Source organism: Pantherophis guttatus, chromosome 1 (genome assembly GCF_059756535.1).
Source record: "Pantherophis guttatus breed Tessera chromosome 1, ASM5975653v1, whole genome shotgun sequence".
Lineage (NCBI taxonomy): Eukaryota > Metazoa > Chordata > Lepidosauria > Squamata > Colubridae > Pantherophis > Pantherophis guttatus.
In genome coordinates, this window is record NC_142063.1 from 204,008,550 (window position 1) to 204,020,900 (window position 12,351).

General features: G+C 37.9%; 1 protein-coding gene across 1 annotated transcript in view; it reads right to left on the minus strand.

Moving 5' to 3' along the window:
* The window catches only part of WDFY2 (WD repeat and FYVE domain containing 2), a 48,780-nt gene that overhangs the window by 17,247 nt on the left and 19,182 nt on the right, over positions 1-12,351 (minus strand). Inside the window, exons 2-3 of the mRNA XM_034432207.3 lie at positions 8,117-8,184; positions 521-594 (exon numbers count right to left, since the gene is read on the minus strand). Coding sequence (XP_034288098.2) covers positions 521-594; positions 8,117-8,184 — 142 coding nt within the window. The remainder of the gene's footprint in view (positions 1-520; positions 595-8,116; positions 8,185-12,351) is intronic.

Sequence of the window (12,351 nt, forward strand, 5' to 3'; positions counted from 1 at the left end):
TGACAGATATACAGTATCTCACCAAGACCTTACATTTAAATCACCAATATAGCATTATACAAGTGTGCAGTAATATTCCAGAGTTTGAGAACATGATCATAATTGCCAAAGATGCAGAAGGGTGAAATCCAAGCACCCTTGTTTATCCTGTCTCAAGAGAAATGAATTCAGGTAATAATCTACATAGTAATCTATACAACATATGTCTGCCTCAGCTCAGTACTACCTACATTTAAGAGACGGGAATCTATGGCCTTCAAATGCACTACAATTCCCAGTATCCCTTACCATTACCTGGTTAGGACAGCTGGGAACTGAAATCCAGCCATTTCTCAAAACCTGAAGGTCTTTTACAAGCTTATTTGTGTATAACAAAAGGGTAAACCAGAAACCTTTGCATGCAACCCATGTGGTCTAGTGTGGGGTTATAATCCCTATCCAAAACCATAATTCAATTGAGTTTTGCAACTCCAGGAATTCAAATCTTAATCAGAATTATATCTTAATTATAAGTACTTACTGAGATTGTACCATTGTCAAGACCAACAGATAATCTTCTTGTTTCGGGGTTAACAAACATGCAGGAACATGGAGCTGGAAAATAAAAGCAATGTTGTGACACTGAACTCCCTTATTTCATTGCTTATGAACAGATAAGGTTCCTCTTGCCCATTTTATTCCAGTTCAAAATGGGTGGAAGGGAAGAAGCAGGGCAAGCAATCTAGTATGCACTACATGTTGCTTTTAAATAGATTTAAAACATTCACCAACAAAGATTTTATATGCTTTTTATTCCATCCCTGAGATCCATACCAAAAAAAACTAAACATGTGGCACAGGAATAAGCTGTGTGAGATGAGCAATAGTTGGGTTTTGTGGACTGGCTGAGAAGGAGTGCTTTCCTCATAAAATACGTTAATCTAGTTACTTGCCCATATGATTCCTGAAGGACTCGCTAGGTGGACAAAATGCCAAGTTTAAAATCTGGCTGACTGTGTGAGCAACCATAATGATTTATTAAAGTTGTAAACCACCTGACTCTCAGAGACTCTAGGGAGCTCACGACAATCCAATAAAATGCAATACAATCAATAAAACATAAAATGTAATGATGATTGGCTAGCCTTTTTAGTGCTGTTGCTAGGACACCTTTCCATGTAGTCTCCAGAAGTCAAGTTTGACTCAAAGGAGACTTTTAAATGTTTTAAATTATAATTAAATGTTGACATTTTATCATACACAAAAAGGCCCTAAAGGGAGCAGGGTAATCAATGCTTTGCAGAATATGCTGAGCCCACCTCAAACATAGATATGCCAGGAAATGTTTTGGGAGAGGGCTCAGAGCTTAAAAGGATAAAATGGGTTTCATATGCTAGGTTTAGGCTACTTGTTTCCTCCCCAAAAGAAAACAAAAAGTTTTCAAATTCCCCCGCCGTACACACTCACTCTGAGATAGGATGTAGAGGTAGTTCCAGTGGTGGGTTCCTCTTGGTTCCGCCGAGCCGATAGCGGTGACGATATGACATCACTGAACTGGTTCTGCCCCACCCCCACCCCGTGTTATTCTTACCTTTTATTTGGCCCCACCCCCAATCTATTGCTGCCTCCTGAGTCCCAGCTGATCAGCTAGAAGGAAAAAAAACTTTTAAACTCTTGCCGCAGGGCTTCAAAGGGCCGCCCTACAGCTGATCAGTGTTAAAAGGCAGTGTGGTGGTAGACCGGTGCCTCCAAAAACAAATGAGTAGACCGGTGCCTGCAAAAATAAATGGGTAGACCAGTGCCTCCAAAAACAAATGAGTAGACCGGTGCCTCCAAAAACAAATGAGTAGACCGGTGCCTCCAAAAACAAATGAGTAGACCGGTGCCTCCAAAAACAAATGAGTAGACCGGTGCCTGCAAAAATAAATGGGTAGACCAGTGCCTCCAAAAACAAATGAGTAGACTGGTATAGTTCTCCAAGCAGTTAAAAGCTTGGTAGACCAGTACCTCTGTTAAATCCTAAATAATTGTCACATGACCATCAAGCCATGCCCACAAAATAAGCCACGCCCACAGAACCGGTAAAAATTTTTAGAACCCACCCCTGGGTAGTTCTCACTTAACAACCACAAATGGAGCAACTCTGTTGCTAAGCAATGCAATCAATAAGCAAAACATTACGTGACAGTGCCTGACTTCCACAACTCCCACTATGGTCATTAAAGTCGCTTTACGTGATCACAATTCACAATTTTATTGCCAGCTTCTTCACTGACGGCTTGTTAGAAGTTGGCAGCAAAGTACACACAAATGGTAATATCATGACTGCAGGACATTTTCACGGTTGTAAATACCGGGCAATTGTGAAGTGCCTGAATTTCGATTACGACCACAAGTTCAACAACTGGTGATAAAAATTACTTGTTAACACCATTATAATTTCAAATGGTCATTAAACAGGCAATCATTAAGTAAGGACTACCTGAATTGCTAGGCTGCATTTTCCATACTAATGCTTAGATATATTTCATGCCACATAAACTCACTGGAAACCAGGAAATCTCCACTTCACATTTGTATTACAGATAGTCCTCGACTTACAACAGTTCATTTAGTGACCATTCAAAGTTACAACGTTGCCGAAAAAATGTGAGTTCTGACCATTTTTCACAGTTACGACTGCTGCAGGATCCCCATAATCATGTGATCAAAATTCAGATGCATGGCATAATTTCTGACAAAATTTTACAACAATTATACACTATAATGTGGGGAAATGGATTCTTCAGAAACAGGTTCATTTAACTAGAACAACAAAAATCACTTCCAGCTCACATACAATATAAAGATAAATTAACTTTGAATATAATATAACTTGCTGTAGATTTCCTGCATTCATCCTCAGAGAGAGTGGACTGCCATGTCATGCAATGTGTGGGTGATTTTTTTTCTTGGATGTTGACCTAGGACAGCTGTCTTCTTTTTCTAAACAATTTTCTGTCATTAAATTGTGTAGGAGCATTAAGATATATCTGGAGATGGTGGACTGGCACTGCTTAATTTAGACATTTCCAAGAATTAAGAACACAGTTTTAGTTCTGTAAGAATCCATAGGGAGAAAATGGTGTAATTTTTTTTCATTAAGTTCTTAGAGATTCTTAATTTTTCATATGGTGGGTAATATTTTATAAACCTTCTCTAGCCAGAAACATGAAATTATAAAACTAATATGGCATTTTCTGTACCAGATTATTTCTTATGAGGTTTGCCATACAACACAACCTCTTTGACAGCATAATACTGAGTCTTGCTAGGTAAGCTGGTAGGTTCTTGAAAATACACCGTTTATTTTACTGGCATAATACAGGTGGTCCTCAACCTATGACTACAACTGAGCCCAAAATTTCTGTTGCTAAGTGAAACATTTGTTAATGAGTTTTGCCCCATTTTTCGATCTTTCTTGCCACAGTTGTTAAGTGAATCACTGCAGTTGATAAGTTAGTAACCTGGTTGTTAAGTGAATCTGGCTTCCCCATTGACTTTACTTGTCAGAAAAGGGGATCACATGCCCTTGAGACCCAGCAACGGTCATAAATATGAACCAACTGCCAAGCATCTGAATTTTGATCACATGATTATGGGGATCCTGCAGCAGTCGTAACTGTGAAAAATGGTCAGAACTCACATTTTTTCCCTTGCACACTTTCCCCAACCCATGCTCCACTCCCAAACACCTTCTCTGACCCTTATTGAAGCCATTTTTTTTCTTCCTACGGTAGTGTTTCCCACAAGTGCATGGTCTACTTTTTTGGGAGTTTTAATCCATTGGTCACAACATAAATGATCCTACTGGCTTGTTACCAGTAAGGAAGGTAAGTAGATTTCACTCCTGCTTTAAAGTGATGTTATGGCAGAGATTTCCTTCTTAACCACTGCTTATAATTAACAACACTACTAAGCTGTGCTGAGAAACAGAAGGCAGCTTAGTTTAAGTTCTAAAAGAAACATAATTCAGAAACAAAGATTGCCTCAAAATTCATCCGCACCCACAGAGGTGATGTAGCCCTCTGCACCTTGAAAAACGTTTAGTGGCCCTTAGTTACCAAACAGTTGTCCATACTGGGACTTAAGTAATAAAACCCTTCATTCAGTCTGGATGAAAAGAGACAACAAAGCAGCTGTCATGGTTCATAAAAGAGTTAGAAATTTCATACTGTCTAAACAGCACTCAACTAACTTATTACTTTGCTGCCAGTTTAGCATTCATGGAAATTGTTTACCCCATGTTAGCCTAGCAGCATCCAAATGTTTTATGCATCCTGAGTTGCTCACAATAGTTGACAAGGGTAAAGAAGTGAGCAATATTTTAGTTGTTCAGACTATATTTCTGTAATAATTTTTGGAGTCATAAAAAGTTGTAAATAAGATACCACGAATTACCAGTATGAATACGTTATATGAATGTAGACAAAATAAGCAAATAGTGAAGTTAGTGAAAAACAATTTTTTTTAAATTTAATCAACAGTCTTTGCATTAGCAACATTATGTGGAAAAAAGCTGTTTCTCTTTTCCACACAAAACAAAATCTGTTTTCTCTCATAGGATGGAAACGTTTTTAATTTAAAAACTGGAATTTGTATTTTTTTTTTTTAAAAAAAAGAGGGAATTCACAACTTTTTTTCCTCTGTCCATCCAAACAAGTACAGGTAGTCCTCAACTTACAACAATTCATTTAGTTATTGTTCAAAGTTACAACGGTATTGAAAAAAGTGACTGATGACCGTTTTTCACACTTAAGACCAATCCAGTACCGTCTCCCCCAAGGATCATGTAATCGAATTTTGGATGCTTGGCAACTGATTCATATTGCAGTGTCCTGGAGTCATATGATCACTTTTTGGGAACTTCTGACAATCAAAGTCAATGGGGAAGCCAGATTCACTTAACAACCATGTTCCTAACTTAAAAACTGCAGTGATTCACTTAACAAATGTGGTAAAAAAGATCGTAAAATGGGGCAAAATTTACTTAACAGCATTTATGATTATATTTTGCTACTAGTATCTGCCTTAGCAATGGAAATTTTGGACTCAATTGTGGTCATAAGTTGAGGACCACCTGTGCTAAACGAGAAAAGAACTAGTACAATCTAACCCTGCTTAGATACTGACTCAAACAAGATCCTATGTCTTCAAGCTCTTACTATTCTATGTAGCACTGCAATTTGGGACAGGCGGAGTTCAGAGATCAGCCACGTTTTTTATTTCTCTCTCCTCCCATTTTATTCCTTCCAACATAAGGAAAGTTTGGAAAGAAATTATGTAAAGGGGGCCAGGAATCTGACTGCCTGTGTGTCAGCAAAATAACATTCCAGAAACCGAATAACATGGGACCAAATTTGCTGTGGGAGGAGGAGCTGGCAAAAGAAAACTGAAGTTTGAAAATGGACCAGAACTGGTTGAGAGCTGCAGAGAAAAAATTCCAGAAAGTAATTCTCCCCATGCCTCAGCAATCCAAAAAGATGCTCCATGCTGTGCTCTCTTCCTGGTTACATGACCCAGAACACAGGATATGCAGCCTGCTCTATGCTTCCCAAGGCACACAAAAACAAACAATGCAACCTAAGAGGAGAGTTGAAGCACACACCTGCAGAAGACAATTCCCATGCCCCCTTGAGCTCCACCTGATGAAGAGTCTGGAAATTCGTCTGAACCCATGCCTTTTACTTTTGCCCACCTGATGATATGTTCTTGAAACTCAAGGCCTTGCAATATTTTGGAAATTTGCCATTAATCTAATAGAGCTCTTGCCTTTATGAATGTTGATTTTTTTCCCTCGAGTCCAACGTGCCTATTCTTTTTGTGACAATGTTTTAAGAAAAACCCACATTTCTTCCAACAAGACCAAACGTCAGCAACAATACTTGGGTTATTAACCATCAAATATTTTGCTGGATAGATAGGGCAGGTGGGTGGTTTAAATGTTGAAGACATTTAATGGGCAATTTCAGAAAATAAATACACACAGTGAGGCCTATAATGTCAGATTCTCCAGAGGTTCCTAGCACAACAGTGTGAGAAAGTGAGAAATGCAGATATAGAGAACAAAGATTAGATTGTACAAAGACATGTGATATTGCCATGCTGTCAGCTTTTCAGAATTAAATCTATTAACTGTCCATCGACTGTTATCCTGGGGAGAAACTCTGTCTTCACGAAAAAGACTTGAGAGTTATACCGTATATGTTTTATTATTGTTAACAGATTTAAAAAGAAACATACACAGTTTAGGCCACCTTACAACTATATTTTTAGCAGTGTCAAAAGCATTTTATGCTTTGCGCAGGATGGTACTCACTTGACCTTGTTACAAATCCTGTTAGATTTGTATTGGGATGACTCCTCCAGACTCGTCCCCTCCTTACCCAAAAAAGAATTTGTATGCCAACTAGTAACCTAGAATGAAACGGTTTGATGTAATGGTTAAAACACCAAGCTAGAAACTGGAAGACTATGAGTTCTTAGCCACAAAACCAGCTTGGTAAAATTGGGCCAGTCACTTTTTCTCAGCCCTAGGAAGAAGGCTATTGGCCAACCACTTCTGAAAAACCTTGCCAAGAAAATTGCAGAGATGTGGAATGAAATACACAAACTATCTTTTAGCTGGACAAAAAGGATATCGGATAAAATTCAGATAGAGCTTGTATATCAGAGGTGAGAGTAAGAGGGAAGGAATGTTGTGGCTTCCAAGCACCACCTACTCATAACCACAAGAACATGCAGGGACTGATTGTGAAGCTGGTATACTTTAACTCTTAGGCCCGAAAGTTGTCAACCGTAAGTGCAACAGAAAACAAACCTTTTCAGATTCTTCAATCCAAATCAAAACAGCCCGAGGGGAAACAAAACAGACCTATACTAAACCTCAAAGCATAACAGAGGAACAAGAGCCATAGAACAAACCACACAAAGCCAGGAAAGGAAACATGGTGTCCAGAAAACCTCACCACTAAGCTCAGAGCTTGAAATGGTTCCCAGAGTTATTTGTGACTACTGGGCTCTATCATAGGGTTACCTGAAGGTGGCATAGTTATCGTTTTATAATGGAAGATTAGGTCCAAGTCAAGCAAATGAATATGCTCGTGTCTGTCAACAAGTGAATTGTAACAAAGGTTTCTAAGGCCAGGAATTCTCACAATCTGTTCTAATGCTTTGTATCTTTTTCTGACAGCTGCTGAGATACAATACAAACTCAGAAGTGAATATAGGCAAAACATAAATCCAACAAATATATAAAAACATTTCAGGTAATTTCATAACAACAAGTAACAGCTATGGATGTTTTAGAATTTAGATCAATTTGACTGGGGTTTTTTTGGTCACCAGAAATTAAAATTATCAAAGATATCTAGCAATACATATATTTTGACATAATTTTTAGCTATGCACTGTTTGATTATTTCCATGCCAGATTAATTAAACTGAAAGCCATCTCCAGATCAGAAATATTCCACCTGTTTTTGGATTTCTAATAGTTTCAAGGTATCGGATTCTATGTAGGCTGTTCTTATTTCCAATTTTAAACAAGAAAAAGAACAGCAATCAAATTTTCAGCTAAATCTAAATATATTCAGAGCTATTTATGCAACCTTTTCCACATGCTATATTCCTCATTTATGTAAATCAATATTGCCTGTAAAGCCACATGACTGAATTTACAAACTGCTTTCATTCAGTCTCTTGGCTTCGTGCATTACCTACCTATAAAATCAATTATGCTCCTTTTCCAGAAAGCTCTAATAAGAAATGCCAGTTTAAACTGGTTTCATCTTTTGCAGAAGCCTGTTAGTATCCGCATCTGCACCATTATGTTTGAGAGATACGTTTCACGCTTTTGAGGTACAGTTAAGGCCTGCCATACAATTTAACAGAACCCACCACTTATTAATTTATTCTCCTATTAATATTTTATTTCAATGTTTTTAGAATATCGGAAAGGAGCAAACTGAAAATTTGTGTCACTGAAAATCCAAATGTTAAGCACTATTTAACTGTAAATTCCTAACATTTAAATGCAGAACAAGGCAGAGAGAAAAAATAAAGGGGAAAATAATATATTATATCACAAAATACTTACATGGCATTGTATGGTAGATGCTTGGCCAGTATTGACCATTATCTCTCTTCATCCAGACCCGAACCGATCTACAAAGGAAAAGAATAGGACATTTTCAAATATTTCCCTATAATGGAAAGCATCTCAGAAAGAAAATGTTCTAACTTTGAGAAGTTAATTATCAAGGCTTCTGAAGGAATGAAATGAGAATTGATCCCCTTGTACCTTCTACAGGTAGTCCTCGACTTATGGTCACAATTAAGCCTAAAATGTATGTTGCTAAGTGAGAAATTTGTTAAGTTAGTTTTGCCCCATTTTGCAACTTTTCTTGCCACATTTATTACCTGAACCACTGCAGTTGTTAAATGAATAACATGGATGTTACTGACTTTGCTTGTCAAAAGGTTGTTAAAAGGTGATCACATGATCCCAGGGCACGGCAACCATCATAAATGTGAATCAGTTATCAAGCATTCAAATATAAATCACATGACATGGGGATGTTGCAATGGTCATAAGTGTGAAAAATAATATGTCATTTTTTTCGATGCAGTCGTAACTTCAAACGGACACTAAGCTAACTGTTTGTAAATCAAGGACTACCTGTACTAAAGCAGAAACTGCAGCTATGACTTAGACCTAGCACTCAGTTGAAGCATCAGATTGATCCTATATTTTTTCCCTCATTTTGTTTTTTGAACTAATGACGTTTTTCCTGATCATTCTTGTTATCATATAGTCAGTTATTTTCAGTCAGCCAATAAAAACAAACACACCCTAATTTTAATGTTGCATAAATATGGAAGGCTTTTTTTTTATCCCTATGCGCGATAAGAGTTGAAAGAAAATATTTTATTAGAATACGAAGAACAGAGGAAGCATTAAAAAAAAGACACTTGGCAAGCACAGGGAATACTTCTGCCCTTAATACTACTGATATGCTGTTTGTGTCAATATTACGTACTTTCAAACTAAAGCTTGTGCATTGTCAATGCTTCAAAATGATGTAATATAACCTATTTTACAAAGGTTCTATTTGCCCACCCCAGATATACCTACATACCTGACTCTTCCATCACAAAAACTCATAAAAAATGTTTTGCAGATCCAAATGACTAAATTTCAGAAAGCAGACATGGCTTACCTGGCTTTGGCTTGGCATACCTAATTGTATTCTAATTGTAATGTAATTGTAATGTTCATCCCTGCAGCATTCATGATTATATTTTCCCACTAGTGACTTGTGGCATCTTTTAAGGCGCGTAAAAATAATTATGAGGACAGGCACTTCAGAGATGGTTGTATGGTACAATGAAAGCACAATAAACCACTAGTAGTGAAATGGCCTAAACAAACCATTACAGGAAGAAATGTTATTAAATTTTAGATCCTAGCAACCTAAGGGCTATTATGTGAATATTCGCAATAGTTCTTGGCATAATTATTAATCAATTTTCTTGACAAAGGACAGAGGGAAAGATCTAATATTTCATTAAAATTTAGCAAACGCTAATAATAAAAAACCATTAATTCTTCCAAAGCCATTTACATGAAGGATTCTGGGCTACAAATATCAGGTCATCTCCAGAATAGTCAGTATTAGTAGCCACAGTCACTTCCAGTGACATGGGTAGGCATATACATTTGATAGATGCAGAGATGGGCTTCACATAATTTAACAACTGGTTCGCCCAGAATCGAAAATGTGAGCGTGCACGCACCTGCACACTGTGTCAAAAACCCGGCAATTGCATAAGACAGGATAGTACCAGGGTGGGTTGGCGGCAGTGGTGGGTTGCCCCCGGTTCGGACCAGTTCGCAAGAACTGGTAGTAAAACCGGCGGAAGGCCACACCCACCGCCCCGGATGTCATCATCGGCGATCCCGTTACGAACCAGTAGTAAAGGTAAGTAGAACCCACCCCTGGTTAGCAGACCCAGCCGCTGGTCATAACTATCAGTTCACCCGAATTGGTCCGAACCAACTGAATCCCACCCCTGGAAAATGGGGGGAAGAGATGCAACATAAAAAAAAGAAGAAAGAATGGTGACAAACTATTGTTTGTCTACCACTCTCCAAGATCTTTCTTTGCAGGCCTTCTATTCTTATCTTCCTTTGTTTTCCTGCTCCTTTACCTTTTTTCTTTTGCATATCTATCAACGGCAAGCCATTGGGAAAAGATATATCCTAAGAATTATATTTAGTGTTCAGTATTAGCTTCTTTGCCTACGGTTGAATAAAACAAACAAGCAGCTACTGGCTTCAGGGGGAGAAAAACAAAATAGGGGATTACAAACCAGAAAAACCAGTTTGGGGAAAATGCATATTATGCTCAGGGAGAAACTTTACTTAATGCTTGAGTACACACATCTCCAAAAACACATCCCTGTAAAATTGTTCTGAAGGAACGAGCTAGGGTCAAAAAATGATGCAGAAAGACAGCAGCCTGTGCATATTTCTTACCTGCATGCTGACTTTTGAATGTTAATCAGCATATTTTGCAATAATTGCCATCTCTAATTTGTTGATGTCAAGACTGACTCGCACTTTCACCTATATTCCACTTTGCTCACAGCTTGACAAAGAAAAGGGAAGGGGTTGGAATGGAACGCAAGGAGGGGGGGAATGGCATCCAAACATCATCGGTTCCCGTGAGACATTGCTCCCATCTCAAGGACACCCAGAGCAAATGTCACAGCGTGGCTAGCTGGTTCCCATAACAAAATGAACAGAAGAGATTGGTGGACATAATGGACTGTGGGATAAGGGGGAATGAACTATGCTTGCTTTTGCGCGGGAAGCCCAGAGCTGCTTTCGCTTCTTCTGTGCCAATGTGGTTTATTCAGTAAAGTTTTATACTCTTGGTAAAATAATGTACCAGGAGTTTTGTGGATTCGCCAACTAGACAGTTGACATTTAGGTTTATTGCAGTTTTCTTCAAATTGATGCCCCCTAGATGTGTGGGAAAGTAACTCCCAGATTCCCAGCCTGCTGAAAGCAATAGGTCAGCAGCCCCCAACCTTTGCGGCCTGGCGGCCTGGCTGGGTGAGGTGAAGGGGGAGCCAGTCTGTGTGAGTGGCAAGCTGGTACATGAGTTGAGCTGTGTGCATGGCCCGATTCCAAATTCCCACGGTGCAGGAGTGGGCCTCGGCCCAGGGGTTGAGAAGTCCTGCAATAGGTTGTCCCTTGCAGTATCACGATATGCCAGTCTGTCAATTTTACTTATGTACTTATTACAGTTATTTATATATTACTTTCAGGATTACATATCTGTTAAGCAATATCATCAATAATATTTCAATAAATAATATTTTTAAAAATAAAACAACTTCTGGAATCCTTCAGCTCGGAAAACAAGTAGATGTATGAAACAAAAGATGGTCTAAGATTGTAGAATATGTTAGCCTTATATACCTTTCAGATACTGTATATGGGGACCACAAAACCCAGAATTCTTAGCCAACTTCACTAGGAATTCTAGGAACAAAACATAACAGAGAAGTCTGTTTGGAGAAGCCTTATAATTCATATTAAGGAAAGAATCAATTACTTATAGATACAAAATAACACCCCAGCTGAAATTATGAACCAGAAATTTAATAAATTAAAAAAATAACCTTTGTAGCATCATCCCTCAGATGTGACTTCATTAAATGTAACTGAGTACAACACATATAGGATATTTGATATTATTTCTCTCCTTTTCAAGTTGGCATATCTTTTCCTTTCCACTCTCATGGCCCAGTTTTCCTATTTCGGTACATGCTACAACTTTTCACTATCAGATTAAGTCTTCACTTCAGGAAAATGATATATTTGTCTTCTATCTGATCTTTTGGTCTTATGTTTGCGTTTCCTCTTGAAAATACCCTGTTGTTGCTTAGGCTACTGGACTGGTATGTCTTTTTAACCCCATGATTTTTGCATTCTTTCAAAAATTATGTTGAAAGCACTGTAATAAAATACAAAATTAAAAATCTGTAATTAGTACTTAATTTAAACTTAATCAACAAATTAACCATTCCATTTTGTTAAGTTTGTGGTTCACAATATATAAGCCATAGTGCAAACACAAAAAAATTGGAAAACTGATAACTGCGAAACTGTATCAACACTTTCAAACAACCATCTAAGTAAAGAAAGGTAGCGAAAAAAAGTTTCTGGGGTTTTTCATCCAAAAAGAATGGCCAGATTGTTAATTGATGAACTAACAAGCTATTGTGGGATTTTTTTTCTAGCAACAATTACTGGTCTAC